The sequence below is a fragment of the Trachymyrmex septentrionalis genome, unplaced genomic scaffold (genome assembly GCF_001594115.1).
Source record: "Trachymyrmex septentrionalis isolate Tsep2-gDNA-1 unplaced genomic scaffold, Tsep1.0 scaffold32, whole genome shotgun sequence".
Lineage (NCBI taxonomy): Eukaryota > Metazoa > Arthropoda > Insecta > Hymenoptera > Formicidae > Trachymyrmex > Trachymyrmex septentrionalis.
The window spans coordinates 4721503-4735645 of NW_017305485.1; the positions used below are offsets into that span (position 1 = coordinate 4721503).

General features: G+C 31.7%; 1 protein-coding gene across 2 annotated transcripts in view; it reads right to left on the minus strand.

Annotated features, from left to right (window-relative positions):
- Window positions 1-4412: 4412 nt before the first annotated feature.
- LOC108750096 (flocculation protein FLO11) overlaps window positions 4413-14143 on the minus strand; it is a 13939-nt gene continuing 4208 nt past the window's right edge. Inside the window, exons 2-10 of one of the 2 annotated variants that reach the window (XM_018489345.1) lie at window positions 11700-11830; window positions 10909-11260; window positions 10423-10621; window positions 9759-9796; window positions 9477-9668; window positions 8898-9207; window positions 7803-8368; window positions 6584-7226; window positions 4413-5135 (exon numbers count right to left, since the gene is read on the minus strand). In XM_018489345.1, coding sequence (XP_018344847.1) covers window positions 4767-5135; window positions 6584-7226; window positions 7803-8368; window positions 8898-9207; window positions 9477-9668; window positions 9759-9796; window positions 10423-10621; window positions 10909-11260; window positions 11700-11830 — 2800 coding nt within the window. In that variant the 3' untranslated portion in view covers window positions 4413-4766. Of the gene's footprint in view, window positions 5136-6583; window positions 7227-7802; window positions 8369-8897; window positions 9208-9476; window positions 9797-10422; window positions 10622-10908; window positions 11261-11699; window positions 11831-14143 lie in introns of both variants that reach the window. The other variant, XM_018489344.1, reaches the window with a different exon arrangement.

The window sequence follows — 14143 nt, forward strand, 5'->3', positions numbered from 1 at the left end:
TACTTTGAAAATGCGTACATACAATGCGTCGTCTATAATACATGTAAGCTTATTGTAAGAAGAGTATAAGAGTATAAGAATAAGAAATTTATTAATCAAGGTCGATTATTTTTTTCATATTCGCATTCATATTATATGAACATGCATTTTTACTTTGCTGTTTTTGCAAATTTTTTATTAGTCGTCAAATTTTTTATTACTTTATTATTTATAATTTTTTGATTGTTATACTTCATTAACATTATAAATTTCAATTTATCGAAATATATAAAGTTGTTTATTTATTAGAACGGCAATATATCATTATTTCAATTGAGCAAGTGTAGATATTTCTATTGTCGGTAAATTTTATATTAAATCAGAAGAAAGAAATATATATTATTTTCAGTCGCCATAATATTTCTATTTGATAAGTATCCTATTTATGCAACTACAATTAAATTTGTGTATAGGATATTTTTAAAATAGATACCTAGTATTGAAAATGTATATTTTTACATCTTCAAAAATTAATTTTTGATCGTCAGTTTAATTCTATTAGCATACTTAAAATCCTATACTAATAGCATCAAATTGACGTATCATCATCAACAATAACATAATCAAAAATTAATTTATAAAGATTATTATTTCTGCAGTTAAATGATTATGTTGCAAAACTGAGATAAATATATTTATGAATTTATATATAATTATTCCAATATTTAGTTTTGAACCGCATTTTTGACGGCTTTTTATATATCTGTATAATGAAATCATACATATTGGTCGCATTTTTATATTGTTAATATTTTAAGTTTCGCGGTTTAATCCGGCGACATCTTATATAATATAATATAATCTATAAGATTCCATCAACAATGTATGTATTATACCTACATACATTGAATCCAGCATATTTCAGTAAAATTATGAAATATAGTATATACTTTAATGCTTGACATTTCATATTTTCATATAAAAGCATCTTCAAAAATTGCGCCTGCTGCGAGAAGTTGGCAGCGAGATTTGAACGGTTTCCACCAGCCTTTAGATTCACACTTCACATTAATTTACGGGACGCCACGGGCGGCGGTAATCGCACGTTTCGTCCGCGTCGTAAATATCACATTTATTCGCATTATTTCGCCTCGGAATATACTAGATGCACCTCACATCATCATTGAAAACAAAGCGGTATTGGGAACATCCTGAAAAGTGTTGGGCGATCATGTCTCGGTGATTATTACGAGCGTCGCGTGGAGGTTATAATCGAGGACTTTTTTATGAAATATGGCGTATTCGAATTTTATCATTGTTGTGTATGTATGACGTAAGGTGCTTTCCAGTTGCTTGATACATCCAGATATATACATTTTAACACAAACGTACGCAGGAATATACAGTGAGTGCAGAAATTATTCATAGAGATAGAAGAAAATATTTTGTAAAAAAACGTTATTTTTAAAAAGTAAATATTAGCGAGAAATGAGTCATCGAATCGATGTAAATACGATGATTTTAATATCAATTTGACGTCGATTCGATGTTTAATTTAACCATTTCTTGTTGGATTAATTAACAATTTATTCATAAAAAATAAAATATATAATAACTATGTTTCTTAAAACTATATATACCAAAAAGATGTGTATTAATTATACAAAATATATCATCTGAAAAATAAACGAAAATAAAAAATTGTATGGTTTAAATATTTAAAAAGTATTCATACAGATGAGAAATTTAGCTTCTAAAATCAGGAATACATGCGAAGCTCGTTTGTTTATGTTAGAACAATGTATTGTATAAAATTGTTAATGTTTATTTTCTACAAATAAGGCTTTTTTTTATAACAAATTTTCTTGTACGAATACTTTTTGCTCTCACTGTATGTAAAGAGGGTTCATTTTAATCGGTGACACAAGTCGACACAAGCATCGTTCTATTTTCATTGACATTCAGTGAGTAATTCGGAACAGAATGTATACACTGTGCATGTTTTCGGACAGAATGAAATTAAATGTTGCTTTTTCCGTCTTTGTTGAACGATAAATAGTAAAAATGTTGACTATCCAACGTTTTCTAATCTCTTTATAGATGCCGCAATTAGGAATGTCACATGGTAGAAGTACTTCTATCATGGAATCATTGTAATTGTCAGTCATTGCAAAACACAAGCTAACACGGCTGATTAGTAACCCTCGAGTATGATGTGCAGTTTTATGTCGATGATTAGAGCAATTAGAACGCAACTTATATTGCCGTGTACACGAAAATGTCTAATGATTTTATATTTGGAAAATATCCATACCTACGCATCGCGTTACAATGTCGGGAGTGCGACAGCATTGCTCGATAGTTTCGGTGATTAATTAACGGATGTGATTTTCGCGAGTGTCGTTAGTATTTATATGATTGCTATAAAGAAATATGAGAAAAGGAAAAGGAAGAGGAGGAGGAGGAGGAGGAGGTGGAGGCCTAGGAGACATCAGACTACGACGGGGCAATCGTTGGGTAAACAGTTATTTATTTATTTATTATCTGAGAAATTTATGTGTAAAATCTTAATAAATATATAAACCTATATTTGAAGAAATCTTGTCTTCCAAACAATTTTGAATTTTTGTATTAAATATATTTTTGAAGGAAAAATTTGCAAAAAAATTATTTAATATATATTTTTTAAAAATATTAATTATTTTTGGGCATTGCTTTAATTTAAATATATTTACATTTTACAGGTTAACGGCATGTACACAATTTTGCAGCATTATATTGATAAGTATTTAATTATTTTTTATCTTTTTATCTTGAGACAATAAATTTTTGTAAAAATTATGTGAGATGTAAATACACTGAAAAAAAATTTGTTCAAGTAATTAAACAGTCTGCTTAAAAAATTGTTTAATGAGTAGATTACGGTTAAATTCAATTAAATAAAATTTGTTGAATTAACCAAATATTTGCATTGTTTAGTTAATCGAACAAATTTTTTTTCAGTTTGCATGTAAAACATTAAAAAAAATGCCAAATTTTATAAACTTTCTTTTTCTCATAATTATTAATGTTATAAAAACCACATAATTATTCTGAAAATCACATAATTATTATTAATATAATTTATATTACAGTTTAAATTAATATAAAAATTTAAATTTATTGTGATAATATAAATGCAGTATATGTTTTAAATTACTTTCTTTATTAAATTGTTGGCTATTTGAATGTATTATATCTTTGAAGACATGTTTAAATTATTTGTTCATATTTTGTTATACTTACTTTATTGTATTTATTTTATTATTTAAAAGCGTTTAAATTGAATAAAATAATTAAATAAGTAAATATATTTTATAGATCTATTGCGTTAAAATGAATTGACTGGGATAGTTTAATGCCATTATTTAATTTTATCATGTTTACATTTATCCATTGATTTATTGCGTATGCATAGAATGGAATTCATACACAGTTGGATAATAGAATAATGAATTTATTAAAATCTAGATATATTGTCCAAAATGAATATTTTGTCCAAATTTAATTTTTAGATAGTTTCGATAGAAAACATTAATTTGTTATGCAATTATTATATTTTTGGATGAGGATGAATTTGGCAAAATTAAAAGAAAATGTAACACATTTCATTTTATATTTAATTGCAATATTTACAGTGTATTGTGGAACATTGTAATTACAAAAGTACCCTTACGCATTGCACACGCAGTAATAATCCTAAAAATACATCCCCGAGGAAAGGGAGTTACTATTACATATATATATATATATATATATATATATATATATATATATATATCTATCTATGCATGTATCACGTTAAAGATAGTACTTCGTTAACTTCGCAAGTGCTAATCATTAAATACAACTCGCCGAATTAAATATACGATAGTTACAATTATCGCAGTATATTGGACTTGAAAATATTATACTTATTTATCTTGTTGGGTTATCTTATTGCGTGGGTTATAATTATGATTGTCATCACGCGAAGATGATATATTATATTGTGCTTATAAATCGGTTTAACGTAGTAAATGCATTGATCGATAGTTTATGATAAGATCGTTGATCATATTATTAACATAGTCATTGAATACTTATAACTCATCGTCTACTTTACTTAAACTTTATATGTGATTCTGGTAAACGATAAAAAGGAACGTCCATCATTAATCTTAATAAAAAATCATAATATTCACATGTTAATGTTTTTCCATGTTATTTTATTAACAATGAATCTGTAAAAAAAGACAATTTAACATGATACAAAATTATAACTTCAGATATAGCAGGACGTTCATAAATATAAAATTATACCTTCATGAAACATTTTGTTTTTAATTGAAAAATACTAATTCATATTTTACATATTAATTTACTATATATGTATATTGTATAATAAACGTCGCGTTTGACGCACGTTCAGGATACAATTAAAATAGTATTACAAACTTAAATTCTTCAAAAGAAGCTATTCTTGTAAAAGACACTATTATGTACACCTGCCATATTCGTCGTAACACACAGAGATGCCGTTTTATCGGTCAGAGAAAAATATTAGGAAAAAATGAGAGAGGGAATATTGAGAGATCTCGCTCCAAGATTGGCATCTGGTGTATCATTTAGTCGAGCGAACGACAGGATGTCTAATTTATGTATACTCTTCTATCTTCGCGTCTCAATTAATCACGGGAATCGCCTTTCAGATCCTCGGGTGAATGCTTCGTTTGTGGGGTCCAGGATGCCGGTGTTATCTTTGATTCTTAGGCGATTATCTGACCTGGACGTCGCGCTGGTATCCTGCGTCGGGGTGCCAAGAGGCCACTTAGACCGCGTGTTTCCTCGTGCTTCGCGCTGGCCGCCGTGCTAGTCTCGGTGAGGAGGACCGCCTCGGTCGGCTCGATTTCGCTGGAAGTAGTTTCCTCTTCAGATTCGGTCTCCTCCTGGCTCGATTGAACAGCCGGGGTCTCGGTTGCCTTGCGTCGCGGTAGCAGTGGCGATCTTCTGATCGCCGGCAACGCCGGTGATTTTGTTGTAGTTTTCGGTTGCACTTGCAATCGATTGCGGTTGCGAAGTTTGTTTAAAGGATTCGTTGTGGTAGCTTTTGATGGTGGGCTGGTTTCTGCCGGTGCCTAAGAAACAGAGGAGATAATTAGTTGAGCAGTTTAAGTGAGATTTAATAGTAACTTCTCGGAATTTGATGTTTTATCAAAGTGGCTAAAATGTGACGTAGATAACACAAAATATTCTATAAACATTCTCGTAAAATAAAAATCTTTTAAATTTAGGATAGTTCTATGAACTGTAGAGCATGGTACTCTTTTAGACATTTATATTCATAACAAAGGAACTTTCATAGAATGTTTTTTAAAAAATTAGTAGAGAATACAAATACGTAGAATATTTTATAAAACGTATATGATATTTTACATATGTATGTTCATACATTTGTAATGATACCATTTGGATTTATTATGAACATACCATAAATATTTGAGTGTTTTTAGTACATTCATGGAATACATGAATATTCTTAATAAATATTTACAGAAAATTCATAGAATGTTGTGTATTATCTGGAAGCACTTTTTGAATTCTTACTAAAATTTTTTGAATAAATATACTAAATTATAATCAAACAAAATATTTTAAGAGTAAATAAATGTTTCTTAGAGATATAATAATAGTTTTAAAAATAAATTATAGACAATATACAAAAGATACAGTTTTTGAAATTAATTATTTATTGTAATAAAATCTTCATTCTTTGCTATTTTCATTCTCTTTCTCTCTCATTTTTCCTCTTAGATTCTGTCTCTGATCTTTCATTCTTATCAGTGCTTAGGTTTCGTAACTGATGACGACTGCGAAGTTGTAAAATCGAAAGGTGAAAAGCGATCCCGAACCATCTCCCATCTCGTCGATGACATTTCGAAAGGCCATTCAGTGAAAGTAAACTCAAAGAGAGAACTTTATCGATTGACATCACGGCATCCTCATACCTAATCTTGCAAAGTATGCAGTTATCTCACGACGATATGTATACATATATATATTTGAGATCGAATTTTAGATCTGACCTTACCTTTGGCACGCGGAATTGCTAGTAGATCGAAAGAAAGAGATATTTGCATAATTATATGGTTTGCTTGGTAACAGACACATTTGTTGAACAGTTGGTACTTTTAATCCAATTAAGATATTTAAAAATATTCTTAATTAAAAATATTAAAGAAAACGAAATTTATATTGATATGAAATTTGTCTTTTAGTTTCTTTAGTTTTGTTAATAAATTTAAAAATGGATCTTAAAAGTAACCATTAGATATTGGATTGTTTGTTGATATTTTTTTGCTGGATTGCTTATATTTATAAATAATATGTTTTATGAGAGAAATATTCATAAAAATAAGTCACGTTCTTTGAATTTTGAAATACATTGAAAACATTTTTTTGTGCAAAATAGAGAGAGAGAGAGGGGGGGGGAGAGAGAGAGAGAGAGAGAGAGAGAGAGAGAGAGGAGGGGGCGGGGGGAAGAAAGAGAACAAAAAATGCAAATGATTAAAAATTAAGTATGAACCTCGTGAGTTTCCTCCTCGGTTCCTTCTCCAGCCGGTTCCTCAATAGGGCCGTCAGGGGAAGCTTCCGGTGCAAGCGTTGTGGTCGAAGGCTGTCCCGGTTTCTGTCTCAAATTGACTCTACCACCCGGTCTGATGGCCGGTCTAATTGCAGGCGCACCAGGAAGTCTCGTGCGAACGACGGATTTCGGGGTTGCGCTTTCCGGCGCGGTCTGGGCGACAATCTGACCGGTTTCGGAATGTGCCGCTCCCTCCTGGGGTTCTTCGCTTCCTGGCGCGGCTGTAGTCGGTCGTCCGCGTCTCCGATTGATGTTCAGCTTGTTGAAGGTAGGTCGTGACGCTGCTGCCGTTGCTGGCGCCGTTGCACCGTTTGATGGCGCCGACGTTGTTGTGGTGGAGACGGCGATTCTGCCACCGGCTGGTGCGCGGAATCTGCCACGACCGGGTGGCGGTTTCTCTGCGTTTACTGAGCTGGCGGTCTCCTTCTGCACGGTGTCTTCCTCGATTGGTTTGTGATTACCGCCCGGTCGAGGTCGCTTAAACCCACTACCGCCATTTGAGCCATTGCTGCCGAAACGTGTTCGGGTTTTTTGGGTCGGCTCTGCGGGTGCTTCGGTCGTGCTAGTACTGCCGTTGGACTTGAACCTGAAGGAAATTTAGGGCGAAATTTTATATTAGTAATATAATTTCATAATATAAATAATATAGCAGTAATACAATTCGTAATAAAATTAAAATATATTCGTAATATTAGTAATACAATCTTAATGAAAAATACTATTGTATATTTATACTATATTTTAATTTTATTGCGAAGACTTATAAGCGAAATTTATGAATAAACATTTTTAAAGGAATATTGATGAAAACAACATTGAAAAGAATTACATCAAGTAAGTAAAAAAGAGTTAATAGATTAGATCTTAATGCCTAATATCTATATGTAAATTTTGAATACGTACACACAGTTACGTAAACTGCGCATCGATTACTGTCGGATTTGAATTGTAAATTGAAATTGTAGTAATAATATTACAAATTAAATTGATCATCAATTTAATAAGATGCTAATAAGTATTTTAAAACACTGGAAATTGCTTATTGCGAAAAATATTACGCCAGCTAGGCTTTGAACATGAAATCTTTCGACTATTTCGTGCGTCTCAAATCGACCACTGAGGCATGTGATAATAGAAAGGATTAATTATAATAAAAATTTACCGGTTTCTCGAGATAGCTGGGCCGCCAATTCCAGGTCGTCGGAATTTCCCTCTTCCTGCGGGAGCTTGAGTGGTGGTAGTCGGTGGTTCCGTAGTCGTTGTCGTTGTGGTTGTCGGTTCAGTGGTCGTTGTCGTCGTCGTTGTTGTCGTCGTCGTCGTGGTCGTTGTGCTAGAGGATTCATTAATGATTGTAGAGTCGGCAAGTTCCGCTGGTGTTGTTAAGTCGGTCGTGATCTCATCGTTGGATATCGTCGTGCTATCTCCATCTGTTTCGCTAGCATCGCTGCTGGCCGCGTCTATCAGATTACTTTGTCCTTGTTGCAGGAAAGCATAAAGATCCAGAGCAACCTTGTCCATAACTGACGGATATTCCGTCGTTGGATTATCTGTGGGATCAGCAGTGACGCTGGGATAGATCGGCGAAGCTTCCGTCTCACTAGACTCTTGCGTTTTGTCCTCCAAAGGTACGCGTTTGTTGCCTGATCTTTCCGGTGCGTCACTTTCCTCATCATCATTTTCTTCGTTGAAATGATGTATCGGTTGACCTCTGCTCAGTTCGACTCCAGTCTGAAAATTGATTTATTCGTGTATAATTCTTTATTTTACTGTGTAATATCTTCGTAACTTGAAAATATTTTTAGTTGTAACAAAATTATCTAACAAACATCAACTAACAGTAACGTAATTTCTCATTCATATAACACGTGTTAATGTTATGTTAATGTGATTGTTAAGTGAGAAATTAGAACTATGTTATTTAAAACTAAACTATATATTATAAAACATAATATATGTTAATTGATGTTTACTGGGTAATTAACAACTCCTGTAATAAAATTTTTGCAATTCTAATTAAGCATTAAAATGCATTTGATTATAAAGTGCTATCTGATATTTATTTCAAATTTAGATTAGTTTTCGCAGATTGTATTTTATTTAAACGTTAATGTTTCTATTTTTGTTACCAATGTACTTATATTAAAATGTCTTGATTAATGAATGCTCTTTAGATTAGAATGCAAATCTATATTATACTTGAATACTTTTTTTAAAAAATAAACAACTTATTTTAATATACAATAGTTAGAATAATTACTTCAGTCGATGCTGTAATGCCCAGGCGTCTTCTAGGTGTCGGTGTGTCTTCGACATCTTCTTCGACAGGAGCGGGTTCTTGAACCTTTTGTGGTCTTCCGCGGTTTCTGACCAAAGATTTCTCTTCATTGTCCTCATTAGGGGTAACACCTAAGAATCTGACTGGTCCTTTCGGTAAGGTTTGCGGAAACTCGGGACCCTCTTGATGAGTTCGGAAGCTGCTGGAATCAACCAAATCCAGATTCGGTCGCGGTCGGTTACTACGAGCTCGTGAAGATTCCGTTGTGCCTGTATTGTGATTTGATCGCGATCTGTAACAATTAACAGCATAATTAATCATATTTTATTTAGGCTGCATTCCATTTGACATTCGCAACGCTCATGAAATCATTTCATCCTTATTGTTTCAAATATTAAACAGGGACAAATAATGCTTGAGCATTGTGAGCGCCAAATGAAAGGTACCCTTAGAAAAAATATTACATTTTTAAAATGTCAGTGTATTATTAAGAACATTTATATAGGTAATTGTGAACTTATAGATTTTATTAAATTTTTACCACACAGTTGTGATAGATACCTCGGTGGAAAACGAGTGTTCGCAGGTAGTCTTTCCTCGGAAATATCTTCAGTTTCAACTAATTGTCTACCTCGATTACCGTTTCTATTTGGTATGACCTCGTTGTTGCTAGGCTCCACGGTGCTTGACCTCTCCACGGAACTGTACTTGCTCCTGTTGTTGGTGGAAGCTCTCCTGGGCGCCGAGGTTGTTCTGGAAGGAATGTCGTAAGAATTCGTCACAGGTGAACCCGCAGTACCTGCTTTGTTTTCATCCTCCTCGTCGTAGTAATAATACACATACTCATATTCGTAATCCTTCCCGTTCGGTCCTTTCTTCACCTATTATGTAAAAAGAAACAAATTGTGATTTAATCGAAAATGTGATTTTTGTGGGGGACAACATAAAATTAAACCACGCATGTACAACGTGTTCCTAGAAATCGGTCGTCACTTTATATGTGCTTCAATTTATGTAATTTCGATTTATGACTATACTATTTCTGTGTATGTTTCTATTATATGTATATGTTTGTTATATATGTTCTACTGCTTTAGGTTATTGACTATAGATTCTTCGTTGCTTATGTTGTCTTTTAAATTATCTTGGGATCAAATAATTAACATGATACATAATATATAGATACATGGATAAATTCGTCATTTTATTGGTATACTACAAATATGGAAAGAAAAATACATAATTAATTTTACTTTGATTTTTTTTGTTAAGAAATAAGCAATTTTAAGAAATAAGAAATTTTTCTTACACAATAAATTCTTTATTAAATATAAAAAATTTTTATTAGAAATCTTTTGTCATCAATCCATCGGAAATATCTTCAAAGTCGTGGCGACCGATTTAAAAATTCACATGTTTATATTTTTTTAGTAAAATTCTTGTTGCATGCATTCTATTAAATCAAATATAAGGAGAATGTATAATCAATTATTAATTTTACATATACCTGAATACGAGAATTCGTACCAGCCGGTACTAAACTAACGTCACCCAAGTCTCCGAAATTTGCGTCTGAAAACCGTGCATAACCATCTTTGCTATCCTCACGAATAATGTTTACAGGAACGAAATCAAAGAGGTTGTCTTTGCTACGTGCTTCACGTGGAGTTGTTAGGATGGGTAGCATAGTTGTTGGATATTCCGCGCTAAACATATGCAAATAATATTTATATTGTTATCAGGAAAAAAAATTTTTTTTTTTGAGAGAGAGAGAGAGAAAGAGAATATTGTTTATTAAAAACAGACAAAATTGTTATTCTTTTAAACAAAGCAAATAAATTAGAATATTTCATTTTTTAGTAAAAAATTTTCTTTGAATAAAAATTTTTAGTGTCAATTATTTATCGGCTATTGTGATTTATCAAAAATTTATTTCATCGCATTTCATTTATAGACAGATTACGAACAAGCGAGTTATACAAAAATATTTTACCTGACATAGACTCCCGGAATAACCTCATCCTGTTCACTTGGTCGCGGCCTTTTAGAATCAATTTTCTGTATTCTGCCTTCCTGCAAAACCTTTCCACTGTCACTAAAATTTTCGAGCTCAACTCGTGTTTGTCTTTTAGCATTGAGATTCTCCAAGTCCTCTTCGGCCAGATCTAAACGTCTGGCAGGTTCGAGGGTAGCCACTTTTTTTTCAATATTTTCGAACTTCTGAGCTACTTTTTTAGCTTGCTTATTGTCTTTAAATGTGACTTTTTTTTCGTCGATGTATTCGTCATCATAGTCGTCCAATGGTTTCGCTACGTTTTCTGGCAACTTGTGCGATGTCACAAAGTCTGAAAATTTATCATAATTCTTTAATTCAATTTTATTCAATCGCTAAAAATTCTAAAAACGTATTAAAATACAATAATTTTTAGGATGGATTGTCACAGGTTTGAAAAATCTGTATATAATGATTTCGTTAAAACAAGAATTCATTGTTATTGTTTTACCTATTCAATGTTACATTAATTAAGGCTGTTTGGTTGAAATCAATTAAAAAGCCGATATTAGTCAATAATTTTGTCATAAATACGTCCTGAAAACAATTCTAAAAAATAAGGCAACAAATTTGGATTTTAATAATAGAACAACCTATGAAATTTTCATATTTTTAATAATGCTTTGAGTTGTAACATACTTCCTTAAATTAATTTAACTTGCAATTGATTGAACTTATGAACTGATACGATCAAGTTTCTAAAGTCTAAATTTAAATGATGTGCAATCTACCTTCAATCGCGATGGCTCGCGGTGGTTGATATGTCGTTGCTGCGACATTTTTTCGAGTCAAACTGTCATCGGATATCTGCACGATATTCGATGGACTGTCAGCTAGCGTGCCCGCAATGACACCGCATATTCTGCAAATTTTAATATAAAAAGAAAAGACGCATTAATAAATCTAACGTAATTACTTTTTAACTGCTGTAAGGAAAGTTCAAGCTTATTTAATGGTTAATTTCTATGATCCATATTATACAAATAGATCCATATAATTTCTATGATCCATATTATACAAATAGGTCCATATTATACAAAATCGATGTGTGATTAATCATAAAGAGAGTAAGAAAGAAAGTTATTATATTGTAATTTAATATAGCGACGCATCATCAGCGAAAGTGATAAGGCGCGTGTGAGATGCAACAGACAAAGTGTAAACGATGGCGGAATGTGTATAGCTAATGCAAGACTTGATTGGTGGTGAAAGTTCACATCTGGTCACATCGAATCGCAAGCTGCATCCGACGTTCGTCCGGTTCTCTCAGTGACTCGATTCTTCACACCCGTTGCGCAAAAATTAAAGTTTACTAATAATATTAAACTTGGATTGAAATTCGCAGGAATATTTCAGCAAAGAATTTTGTAATTTAAATTGAAGAAAAGTAACTTATTTTTACTTTGTAAAAAATTTCATTTTGCAGAAAATAATTTACGGGAGTGAATAGAATTATTTCAATATTCAGAATAATTTTATTATCATAATTTAATTCCTTATTTGAAAAAAATATTAAGATCGACTAATGATGAGTCTCTGGATATGACCTCCTTTTCCAAAGATTGCCCAAATTAGGGTTCACGAGACGCATGATAACTTCTACAGTTGTTGAACTATTAACGTCGTTGACATTTTTCTATTTTTATTATAGAAGCACGTAACAGCAATAAAATTTCTAAAATAATTTCTATATCATTTCGTAGAAAAAATTTAAAAAAAATTGAGAGATAGGCCTTAAACGAAGCTGAAGAAAGAATAGCGAGACAATGAGAATCTTTACTTTATAGCATTGTTTTCACAAGGACGATCGGTTACTCTCAATTTCTTTCATGAGCGATGGATAGCCGCTTCTGAAATTAACACAAATATCTAGAACTTTTTTCCCTCAATAAAATATGGTTGCAAGAGCATTATGTGGTCATAAAATTGTTACTTTAAAGCCCGCTCTACAATTGGGTAAACGTAGTTGTAAGTATAATAATTGTAGTTATAAAACTAATCACAGTCGAGTAGAGGAGAATATCCTACTATGATGATTTCTTACAATTACAACTACTTACAACTACGTTTACGCAATTATAGATCAGACTTAAAACATGATTTTTTTAATTACAACAATGTGTATTTTTAATGCAAAGTGTTAGGGTAATTTAAACATATTTTATAACAATATTATATACATATTATATATATGTATTGTTGTAATTAAAAAAATTATTATACATATATTATACATATAATTTAAATATTGCAGCGTTTACGCATAATAGGATTTGTATTGTCAGTTACAATTTGCCTTACATTATTTTTATGTTTAAAAATTTAAAATTTATTTTTGTAATATATGACAGTTTTTACTATATATAATTATTCTCAATTAACTATTAATTTTTTAGATTGAAGAAAATATTTTTTTTTTATCACGTTAGTATAATCGCACCAATATTCATTGTTCGTAATAAATTTATTATTTTATGAAAAGAGAAATAATCCTACGACATTTATAACAGGAAATTGATGTTGAGTATGTATCGTTCCGTTTGAGCGATCTTCCGGTACAGAAATAATTCACAACTGGAATATATTTTAGCAAATAAAATAGAATAAATTATAAGATACGTTCTTTCCCTTCTATGCGATCGAGTCAGATATAGAGTTGATAACTAACTATTTGCATAGAAGTTTGTTTATAGTTTTTCGAATCGCTTGGTAGTAATTTTTCGATTTAGAATTTTTTTCTGTAATACAAAATTTCTATTTTCCACTTTATTTATGTATAGTTTAAAAAAATTATTTGATGAATGAGTGATGTAAATTTGAATATACATATATAGATGTATATGTACATATATATATATATATATATATATATATGTGTGTGTGTGTGTGTGTGCGTGTGCACGTGCGTGCGTACTTGCGTGCGTGTGTATATAGACGAAAGTTGTCGATACTGACATATAGGTAGGTTCTAAAGAGAGATAATACCCCCTTATTTCTTTTGGAAATTAACTCTTACACTTTATTAATACTGATAAAATAATTGTTGAGATTTGTCCTGGCACTTATATACGAGCAATACATCTTGTGTCACTACTAACTTCGGATATCAGCGATGCGCGCTGTTTCTTTTTTTGTTTAATCAATATCGACGCACGTAACGACAACGCTTGTTTAA